The sequence below is a fragment of the Bos grunniens genome, chromosome 15, assembly GCF_055505025.1.
Source record: "Bos grunniens cultivar Pamir isolate PY7600 chromosome 15, Bosgru_T2T1.0, whole genome shotgun sequence".
NCBI classification, from domain to species: Eukaryota; Metazoa; Chordata; class Mammalia; order Artiodactyla; family Bovidae; genus Bos; species Bos grunniens.
The window spans coordinates 79,650,670-79,662,507 of NC_141179.1; the positions used below are offsets into that span (position 1 = coordinate 79,650,670).

The window sequence follows — 11,838 nt, forward strand, 5'->3', positions numbered from 1 at the left end:
CTTTTTTTAAAAAATAGAAATTTATTTATTTTAATTAGAGGTTAATTACTTTACAATATTGTATTGGTTTTGCCACACTTTAATTAGAGTGAGGGTTGCCACTATGTTTTCCATCAAGAGCTTACTTATGCATCTATTTTAGGTACAGTGTTAGAAGGCAAGAAATAAGCACAGTTGTTGCAATGCCGTTGGATCAGCTCATCGAACATAGAGTATATGTATGGGATAGATATCCTCAGGCACTTGCCAAGTGGCGCAGTGGTAATGAATCTGTCTGCCAACACAGTGGAGAAGGGAAAGGCTACTCACTCCAGTATTCATGCCTGGAGAATTACTTGGAGAGATGATCCTGGCAGGCTACAGTCTACGGGGTCTCAAAGAGTTGGTCATGACTGAGTGACTTTTACTTTTTCATTAGTAAGTGTACTAACTACTAACCACCAACTAAACAAACAAAAAAGCACACCCAAAGCATCATAGAAACATAGTACTGATGAATATCCTATAAAGGCTGTTGGTCTTCCCTGGTGGCTCACTGGTAAAGAGTCTGCCTGCAGTGCAGGAGACTCAGGATATACAGGTTCTGTTCCCTGGGTTGGGAAGATCCCCTGGAGGAGGAATTGGCAACCTACTTCAGTATTCACACCAGGGAAGTCCCATTGACAGAGAAGCGTGGTGGGCTGCAGTCCATAGAGTCACAAAGATCTGGACACGTCTGAGCAATTGAACACACATGCACGCACACACACACACACATACACACACAAGAGGCTGTTTGAGTAACTGAATCTCACTGAACCTAAATTATCTCATCAGACATATAAATAATTAATTATACGTACATTCTGGGACACTCCTGCAGAACAAAGAAATCGTTATTCAAAGTGCCTCTGTATGTGCCGGGCGTGGACTACATTACTATTAAATAACGTTAGACTCTATGATTTCCATATAGAAGCAAACAAACTGATCAACCTCTAACAAATCAAAACTATATATTATGTATTTAAAAAAATTAAAATTGGCTTTAAGTTATTTAAAGGAAAAACATACAGCTTTTCTTTAAATAGGAAAAGAAAGAAAGGGTTGCCAGAACAAAATAAAAAGTTTGAGCTGCTAAAAGACAGAGATTAGATAAGAGTAATTTATTTTGCAAAAGAAAGGTGATTTTCAAAAAGCAGATTCAGAATGTCTGAAACTAAGAATGAACAGTAGTAAAGTGTAAATTTGCTTGTGGGTAGCTGAATCCAAGGAGTATTGTAATGATTGTTAAGGAAAAAACAGGCTAATGAATAAGTTTTCCACAGAAATACTAAAATAACCAGTATGATGACAATGTATGAGAAGGCAAGAAGACCTGTAGCAGCAAAGAAAAAAATAAGTAGATGTCACTCGAGCTCATCAACTTCTTATAGGTACCTCTCTTTTATCTCAAGAAACACAAGCACATAGAGAGGCATGTATGTGTGTATAAATTAACACCTACACATATATAGACACCGTATATTTCACATGTGCTAAGTCACTTCAGTCATGTCCGACTCTTTGTGACACTATGGACTGTAAACTGCCAGGCTCCTCTGTCCACGGATTCTCCAGGCGAGGTTACTGGAGTGCCATTTCCTTCTCCAACATACATATACATGCAGCATATTTGCATGAGACATTAATATAATTTACATATGCATGCAAATATAAATACATCTCATCATGCAATTTATGTATGTTTATCCATTAAACACCATATCCTATAGTATATAAATACATCAGTTGCTTGGTCAGACAGTTCTAAGATCCTGAAATAGAACTCTGAAGAGTTTGCATTGCTGAATTTGGTGAAAAGATGAAAAGACCATTAAGAAAGTTCTGAAACCTTTAAGTGTTTGTAAACAGAAGTGAACTGATTTTAAGTGAAATACTTAACAATATGGCATGTAACAAAAATAGAGACCACTTTACAGTCTATTAATCACTTGCATTTTCCCCACTATGCTGAAATCAGCAAAATATATGGCTCCAGGGAATCGCACTCAAGTGACTGAATTCATTCTAATGGGAGTCTCAGATCTTGCAGAACTCCAGATTCCTCTTTTCTGTGTGTTCCTGGTCATCTATGGATAGGTCATAACAAGGAACCTGGGAATCGTCATCCTCACCAGCATGGACTCTCAGCTTCAAAACCCCATGTATTTTTTCCCGAAGCAATTGGCTATCATCAATTTGGGCAATTCTTCCGTCATTGCCCCCAAAATGTTGGTTAACTTCTTGGTTAGAAAGAAAACCATATCTTACTATGCATGTGCAGCCCAACTAGGTGGATTCATAGCTTTTGTTGTGGCTGAGATTTTCGTCCTGGCTGCCATGGCCTGTGACCGCTATGTGGCTATTTGCAGTCCCCTGCTCTACCGGGTGGTGGTTTCTCCACGGATCTGCCTTCTCCTGGTGGCCCTTATTTACATCTACAGTCTGACCACAGCACTGACAGTCTCTTCCTGTGTGTTTTCCATGTCATACTGTTCATCCAATGTGATCAACCATTTTTACTGTGATAATGTCCCTTTGTTAGCATTGTCCTGTTCTGATACCTACATTCCAGAAACAGCAGTGTTTACCTTTTCAGGGACCAATTTGGTTTTCTCTATGATTATTGTTCTAACGTCATACTTCAACATCATCCTTGCCATTTTGAGGATACGTTCTTCAGAAGGGCGACAAAAAGCGTTTTCCACCTGTCCTTCTCACATGATGGCTGTCACTGTGTTCTATGGGACTCTTCTCTTCATGTATTTGCAGCCAAGGACCAACCACTCATTAGATACTGATAAGATGGCCTCGGTCTTCTATACCCTGGTGATCTCAATGCTGAACCCCCTCATTTACAGCCTGAGGACTGGGATGACCCAGAGGGATCGTATGGGAAGGGAGGAGGGAGGAGGGTTCAGGATGGGGAACACATGTATATCTGTAGCGGATTCATTTCGATATTTGGCAAAACCAATACAATATTGTAAAGTTTAAAAATAAAATAAAATTAAAAAAATAATAATAAAATAAAATTTTAGTCAAAAAATTAAAAAAAATAAATAAAAAATAAAATATAAGTATATACAAGGTTTTTGAAATTTCTAAATATGGAAGATAAAAATGAATGCCTATAGGAAATTTTTTTGGATGTTTACTATGAGTTAGATTACCTTACTTGTCACAAATATCTTTTCTTCAACTACTAAAAGTTTCATAATTTTTTCTAGTATTTACCGATCAGATTATCAAGCTTTTCAACCAATTGTTAATTTGCATTTAAAATAAATTTGAAAAAAGTAAGTTTGTACAGGAAAATAAATGTTGAATACAGAATGCTTAGATATACATGAAAATATGACATTTGCCTAAAATACATATGAAACTTTATTCTATTTTTTCATCCTTTATGTTTCATATATAAAGCAAAATATCAATGTTCATTCAGATATAAAGTATATAATTGTTTTTCCTAAAATCAGATCAGATCAGATCAGTCGCTCAGTCGTGTCCGACTCTTTGCGACCCCATGAATCAAAGCACGCCAGGCCTCCCTGTCCATCACCAACTCCCGGAGTTCACTCAGACTCACGTCCATCGAGTCAGTGATGCCATCCAGCCATCTCATCCTCTGTCGTCCCCTTCTCCTCTTGCCCCCAATCCCTCCCAGCATCAGAGTCTTTTCCAAGGAGTCAACTCTTCACATGAGGTGGCCAAAGTACTGGAGTTTCAGCTTTAGCATCATTCCTTCCAAAGAAATCCCAAGGCTAATCTCCTTCAGAATGGACTAGTTGGATCTCCTTGCAGTCCAAGGGACTCTCAAGAGTCTTCTCCAACACCACAGTTCAAAAGCATCCATTCTTCAGCACTCAGCCTTCTTCACAGTCCAACTCTTGCATCCATACATGACCATAGGAAAAACCATAGCCTTGACTAGATGAACCTTTGTTGGCAAAGTAATGTCTCTGCTTTTGAATATGCTATCTAGGTTGGTCATAACTTTCCTTCCAAGCAGTAAGTGTCTTTTAATTTCATGGCTGCAGTCACCATCTGCAGTGACTTTGGAGCCCAGAAAAATAAAGTCTGACACTGTTTCCACTGTATCCCCATCTATTTTCCTAACATAGACTCATATTAAAAAGATTTTGTTATAAAATCATAACAACAAATACTTCTTTTAGTGAGAGTCAAGTTCATGAGTTAATTTTCAACTTTACTCACAAATAAGTAAATTATTTGAAGACAGAAAAATTGTAGTATATAATGTATATTTCTGGTCTTCAGGGACAAAGCCAGTAATAACTTGGTACCATTAACCTTTAGAATTTTATATTATTTATAATTATATAAAAGTCCATAGGGAATGTTTGTTTTCTTTTATTACAGTTTTATTTATCTTCATCCACCTAGGTACTTGCAATCAGAGAAGTTTACTTTATAGCAGAAAACAATTCTCTTTGAGTCTGGTTAGGTCAACAGAAAAAGAGCAACAGGACTAAACTCACACTTGTATTTCTACCAATTATCTGCAACCTATGTAATTAATTTAAGTTAGGAATTTAAGTTAAGGAAATCAGTCCTGAGTATTCATTGGAAGAACTGATGCTGAAGCTGAAGCTCCAATACTTTGGCCACCTAATGCAGAGTTGACTCATTGAAAAGGGATGTTGGGAAAGATTGAAGGCAGGAAGAGAAGGGGACAGCAGAGGATGAGATGGTTGGATGACATCACTGATTCAATGGACATGAGTTTGAGCAAGGTCCAGGAGCTGGTGACAGACAGGCCTGGCGTGCTACAGTGCATGGGGTCACAGGGTGTTGGACATGACTGAGCAACTGAACTGAAATGAAGTTAAGAATTAAAACTGTAGTGTTTCCTACTTCTTAATTTGGTTGACATATATGTATTTTCTAAAATAATTATGTTGTCACTTGTATTAGCTTCCGAACGGTGCTATAACAAATCATCTCCAATTTGGAAGCTTGAAACAATGTGAACTTCTTGTCCCACAATTCTGGAGGTCAGAAGTTCACAATGAGTCATCCAGACCTAAAATCAAGGTATCAGAAGACTGCATTCCCTTCAGGACCCAAATAGGGTTCAATCTGTCTCCTTGCCTCTCCCCGCTCCTGCAGGTTCCATATACCTTGCCTGACATTCACCTTCCATCCAACAAAGCCGTCATTCTAACCTCTGCTTTCACTGACACATCTCCTCTGCTTCCTACTTTTGCATCTTTCTCTCCCTGTGACTACTTTTGACTCACTCACATGAGGCCCTTTACTTAATCACATTGGCAAATCTCTTTTTTGCTTTAACATTTCCATTGGAGGATAATTGCTTTACAATATTGTGTTGGTTCCTGTCATATGTCACATGAATCAACCACAGGTAAACATATGGCCCCTCACTCCTGAACCTCCCTTCCATCTCCCAAGGTTTGGGAATACCATTGAAAGTTAAGAAAGACTTGAAAACAGCAACCAGAAGGACCTCTCATTCTGTAGCTGCAATAGAGACAGTAAGTATGAAAACTTGAGCCCAGCTCTGTAATATAAGTATGCCCTAGGCAGAAAGCACTGCAAGTGTGTTAATCTTGAAGGTGGAAATCATAAATAAATCCTTTCAAGATCATGAAAATAAGAAAAGCCATTCAAATTTCCCAAATTCAGAATAGCAAATGCCATTTTACAAATTTAAAACCAAAAACCTACTAAAAGGCCCTGCCATTTTCTCATAATGCCTTTTGTTTTGAAGGACTGTGATCAGGTATCTCCATTATTTTGCATATGTCTCAAAACACTCAAGTTTAAAAGATGTTTCTAGTTCAATAACCAAAAAAATAATATAAACTGGTCCTACTTATGGTTTTTTTTTTTTTTTCTCATTTAAAAGCACACTTGAGTTTTAAGGTTTTCATTGAAGATTTGCTTGTTTCTTGGTCAGAAGAGGTTACTAATGATTGAAAAAAGAATACTTTATGAGCTATTATGGATAAGTTTAGTTTGAGCAGCTATTGTTCCCACCCTGGAAGTCCACAAACATTGACTCCATTTGTCTACATTGTCATACCTGCGTCTCTACTTTCCAAAGGGCTGTTTCCACAAGCCACTTCTATGGAAATGAAAAAGTCCATTCAAAGATATCATTCAAAATATAAGTAGGCTGAACTGAAAATTGAATATACAGGTAGAAGTGGTCAAAATGAAAACAAAAAAGATTTGATGATCAGTCAATTTCTGCTACATGATGTATGTGGCAGATTTTGTGTCACTTCAATGATTATTTCTTCAGCATTATTCAAAATTCTCAGTCTTATCACTATTATAGACATTTGAATATTAAAACTATTTTAAAATATGTGTTATGTGTATCAGTTAGCATGGATACTGCTTAGTATATCATTCTTTTCCAAATCATTTGGATGATTATTTTAAAAAAAATAATGTATTAGGAACGCAATTTTGGCTCTAAAACTTTGAATCTGGTTTAATTATTTTTACAGTTCCTTATCATGTGAACAAATTGTATATATTCATATGTTGGATGTCCAAAGTATAAAATTTTGTGTAGTGATGATAGAATGTATGTTGATAAATCTTGGCATAGATTCATATTAATTTAAATAAATTAATTTTGCTTGTATTTCTCTTATCAGGGACTAACTCCAGGAGATATTGAGTTGGTCAAAGTTTCCTCAGTTTTTAAATGCAAATACAAGAAATACTTTTAATTTTGTCCAAGAACAATACTACCTTCTGCCATTTTTTAGGTAGCTTCATATTTCCATCTTCCCAACAACTTTTGTCTTTTTTTTGAGCAAAGACCTGTTCTAGGTGCCTTTTATAGTCTGCCATGGAATTGAAAATGTTTTCCATTATGAGAATTTTATAAAGAGCAGAATAAATGTAAATCTGAAGGTACAATATCTGGTGAATACAGTGGTTGAATCAGAATTTCCCAGCCAAGCTGTAACCATTTTTGCCTGGTCATCAAAGAAATATGGGGCTTTACGTTATCCTGATGGAAGATTAAATGTTTTCTGTAACTAATTCTGGATGGTTCTCATTGGGTGTTGCTTTTAGATGATATAACTGAGAACAGTACATGTTGGAATTAATCACCTAGTTTTCCAGAAAGAACTCATAATAGAAGACTCCCTTCTAATCCCACCATATACACAACATCATCTTTTTTTTTTTTCTAATTTTATTTTATTTTTAAACTTTACATAATTGTATTAGTTTTGCCAAATATCAAAATGAATCCACCACAGGTATACATGTGTTCCCCATCCCGAACCCTCCTCCCTCCTCCCTCCCCATACCATCCCTCTGGGTCATCCCAGTGCACCAGCCCCAAGCATTCAGCATCGTGCATCGAACCTGGACTGGCAACTCGTTTCCTACATGATATTTTACATGTTTCATTGCCATTCTCCCAAATCTTCCCACCCTCTCCCTCTCCCACAGAGTCCATAAGACTGTTTTATACATCAGTGTCTCTTTTGCTGTCTCGTACACCGGGTTATTGTTACCATCTTTCTAAATTCCATATATATGCGTTAGTATACTGTATTTATGCTTTTCCTTCTGGCTTACTTCACTCTGTATAATAGGCTCCAGTTTCATCCACCTCATTAGAACTGATTCAAATGTATTCTTTTTAATGGCTGAGTAATACTCCATTGTGTATATGTACCACAGCTTTCTTATCCATTCATCTGCTGATGGACATCTAGGTTGCTTCCATGTCTTGGCTATTATAAACAGTGCTGCAATGAACATTGGGGTACACGTGTCTCTTTCCCTTCTGTTTTCCTCAGTGTGTATGCCCAGCAGTGGGGTTGCTGGATCATAAGGCAGTTCTATTTCCAGTTTTTTAAGGAATCTCCACACTGTTCTCCATAGTGGCTGTACTAGTTTGCATTCCCACCAACAGTGTAAGAGGGTTCCCTTTTCTCCACACCCTCTCTAGCATTTATTATTTGTAGACTTTTGGATCACAGCCATTCTGACTGGTGTGAAATGGTATCTCATAGTGGTTTTGATTTGCATTTCTCTGATAATGAGTGAACAACATCATCTTTGAATGAAGAACAGCCTTTGGTGTGGTTGATGGTGGTTCATTTCACTTGCACTGTGATTTCTTCCATTCCTCAATAGTGTACAGTATACATTTTTCATCACCCACCACAAATTTTTTTAAAAAACCTAATGTTTTTATTATGTTTAAGTAGAGAATAGCTTGTGGAAATATGATCATGAAGGCTTTTTTCACTTAACTTATGTGGAAACCAAACATCAAAGTGATTAATATAACTGGGCTGGTGCAAAAGATGTTCAGTGCTTGATTTGGATATTTTGAGTATGTCAGCTATCTCCTACGTGGTATAATGTTGATTGTTCTCAATGTCTCGAGTTGATCGCTATCAACTTCAACTGGTCCACCCAACGGTGGAGCATTGTCCAGCAAGAAATCTCTAGCACAAAACTTGGCAAATCATTTTTGACACATTGGATCAGTCACAGCACCTTCTCCATACACTGCAAAAATCTTTTTTGAGGGTTTCAGTTGTGCTTTTATCTTTCTTGAAATAATAAAGCATAATATGCCAAAATGTTGCTTTTTGCTTCCATCTTCAATATTAAAATGGCTATACAAACATTCACCAGTTTTGATAATTTTTAAATGCATGTTGATATGACAGCTGTTTTGATACAATCTATCTAAATTGTTTCAAATGAAATTAAAGATAAATAAATGCTATTAGAGTCATTTTATGGGAAAAAAGCAAACAAACTTTTTGACTAACCCAATATATCATAGAAAAGTTCATTCATGGGTCTGTGGGGACTACACACATAAAGTCATTAACTGTGGTGACACAGATAAAATTCCAGAGTTGGTAACTAGATGAATCCCAGTACTACAGAAGCAAACATTTCAAATTAAAGGAGACCCAGATTATAGTAATTTTACAAAACAGAATAGAGAGAAATAATAGTGTGTTTGTACTAAAATGGTCCCTGGAGAAGGAAATGGCAACCCACTCCAGTACTATTGCCTGGAAAGTCCCATGGATGGAGGAGCCTGGTAGACTACAGTCCATGTGGTCGCAAAGAGTTGGACATGACTGAGCAACTTCACTCACTCACTCACTCATTAAAAGGGGCTTCTCTGGTGACTCAGGGGATAAAGAATCTACCTGCAATGCAGGAGACCCAGGTTCAGTCCCTGGATTACGAAAATCCCCTGGAGAAGGGAATGGATGCCCACTCTAGTAATCTTGCCTAGAAAATTCCACAGACAGAGGAGCCTGGTGGGCTACAATCTATGGAGTTGCAAAGAATTGGACATGACTGAGCAATTAACACCCCATTCCCTCCGCCACCCACACAGTAAAATGAATGTGCTTCAAAAATGTAGAGTTGAATGAGACTCTTTAATCATCAAAGCAAGTTAAAGGACAACATGCTGCTGATGGTGCTGCTTCTACTAATTCGCTTCAGTTGTGTCTGACTCTGTGCAACCCCACAGATGGCAGCCCACCAGGCTCCCCCGTCCCTGAGATTCTCCAGGCAAGAACACTGATGTGGGCTGCCATTTCCTTCTCCAATGCATGAAAGTGAAAAGTGAAAGTGAAGTCGCTCAGTCGTGTCTGACTCTTCGTGACCCCATGAACTGCAGCCTACCAGGTTATTCCGTACATGGGATTTTCCAGGCAAGAGTACTGGAGTGGGTGCTGTCACCTTCTTTGAATGATAACATGAGTGCACATTAAAATGTATACTATATTTACATTATACAGCTGTATTTCTTTTGAAGAGCATATAGCAGCTCTCATAAAGAAGGTGCATGTATGAGGAAGGAGAACTGGGTTGGGGATGGGAAATGAGGATTGAGGAGGATTATAGGATACAGAATTAGGGTGTGATTAATTCAATTTAGTCCCTTAAAAATGAAAAATGAGTAATATACATATTCATAGTTTGTATTCCTTCTGAGTCTTTAGAACCAAAGAAGAGGTGGAAAAAACACCCAGAAGAATGGTACAAAAAAGATCTTCACAACCAAGATAATCACAATGGTGTGATCACTGACCTAGAGCCAGACATCCTGGAATGTGAAGTCAAGTGGGCCTTAGAAAGCATCACTACGAACAAAGCTAGTGGAGGTGATGGAATTCCAGTTGAGCTATTCCAAGTGCTGAAAGATGATGCTGTGAAAGTGCTGCACTCAATATGCCAGCAAATTTGGAAAACTCAGCAGTAGCCACAGGACTGGAAAAGGTCAGTTTTCATTCCAATCCTAAAGAAAGGCAATGCCAAAGAATGCTCAAACTACCACACAATTGCACTCATCTCACACGCTAGTAAAGTAATGCTCAAAATTCTCCAAGCCAGGCTTGAGCAATACGTGAACCGTGAACTTCCAGATGTTCAAGCTGGTTTTAGAAAAGGCAGAGGAACCAGAGATCAAATTGCCAAAATCCACTGGATCATGGAAAAAGCAAGAGAGTTCCAAAAAAACATCTATTTCTGCTTTATTGACTATGTCAAAGCCTTTGACTGTGTGGACCACAATAAATTGGAAAATTCTGAAAGGCCTGCCTCTTGAGAAACCTATATGCAGGTCAGGAAGCAACAGTTAGAACTGGACATGGAACAACAGACTGGTTCCAAATAGGAAAAGGAGTACGTCAAGGCTGTATTTTGTCACCCTGCTTATTTAACTTATATGCAGAGTATATCATGAGAAACGCTGGACTGGAAGAAACACAAGCTGGTATCAAGATTGCCGGGAGAAATATCAATAACCTCAGATACGCAGATGACACCACCCTTATGGCAGAAAGTGAAGAGGAACTCAAAAGCCTCTTGATGAGAGTGAAAGCGGAGAGTGAAAAATTTGGATTAAAGCTCAACATTCAGAAAATGAAGATCATGGCATCTGGTCCCGTCACTTCATGGGAAATAGATGGGGAAACAGTGGAAACAGTGTCAGACTTGGTTTTTTGGGGCTTCAAAATCACTGCAGATGGTGACTGCAGCCATGAAATTAAAAGACGCTTACTCCTTGGAAGGTAAGTTATGACCAACCTAGATAGCATATTCAAAAGCAGAGACATTACTTTGCCAGCAAAAGTCTGTCTAGTCAAGGCTATGGTTTTTCCAGTGGTCATGTGTGGATACGAGAGTTGGACTGTGAAGAAAGCTGAACACCGAAGAATTGATGCTTTTGAACTGTGGTGTTGGAGAAGACTCTTGAGAGTCCCTTGGACTGCAAGGAGATCCAACCAGTCCATTCTGAAGGAGATCTGCCCTGGGTGTTCTTTGGAAGGACTGATGCTAAAGCTGAAACTGCAGTTCTTTGGCCACCTCATGAGAAGAGTTGACTCATTGAAAAGGACTCTGATGCTGGGATGGATTGGGGGCAGGAAGAAAAGGGGACGACAGAGGATGAGGTGGCTGGATGGCATCACTGACTCGATGGACGTGAGTTTGAGTGAACTCTGGGAGATGGTGATGGACAGGGAGGCCTGGCGTGCTGTGATTCATGGGGTCACAGAGAGTCAGACACGACTGAGTGACTGAACTGAACTGAACTCAGGACACATTTAAAGAGTTTGTCTTTATCCTCAGACATAAAACTTGGGCAGAAGCCATGGTGGAAAATACTGAATATTGAAGTAATTTATGGGTGATTAAAGGATTTACCCAACAAATGATAAATGGAAATCCAGATATTTGAGTGAATGCAATAAAATTAATAATAAAAAAGCATGTGAATTGCATTTAAAAGAGTGTTTTCTC

General features: G+C 38.3%; 1 protein-coding gene across 1 annotated transcript; it reads left to right on the forward strand.

The window, feature by feature from the left end:
• Nucleotides 1-2,010: 2,010 nt before the first annotated feature.
• Nucleotides 2,011-8,508, forward strand: LOC147358647 (olfactory receptor 8J2-like). The gene is made up of 2 exons (XM_086338204.1): nt 2,011-2,911; nt 8,444-8,508. Exons 1-2 carry the CDS (start codon nt 2,161-2,163, stop codon nt 8,506-8,508), a joined length of 816 nt encoding a protein of 271 aa, XP_086194330.1. The 5' UTR covers nt 2,011-2,160.
• The last annotated feature ends 3,330 nt before the right edge of the window (nt 8,509-11,838 follow it).

Coding starts and splice junctions, on each gene's coding strand:
- LOC147358647 (XM_086338204.1), top strand. CDS start 2,161: ATGGACTCTCAGCTTCAAAACCCCATGTATTTTTTCCCGAAGCAATTG. Junction 2,912..8,443: donor TGGGATGACCCAGAGGGATC/GTATGGGAAGGG, acceptor CAATGTCTCGAG/TTGATCGCTATCAACTTCAA.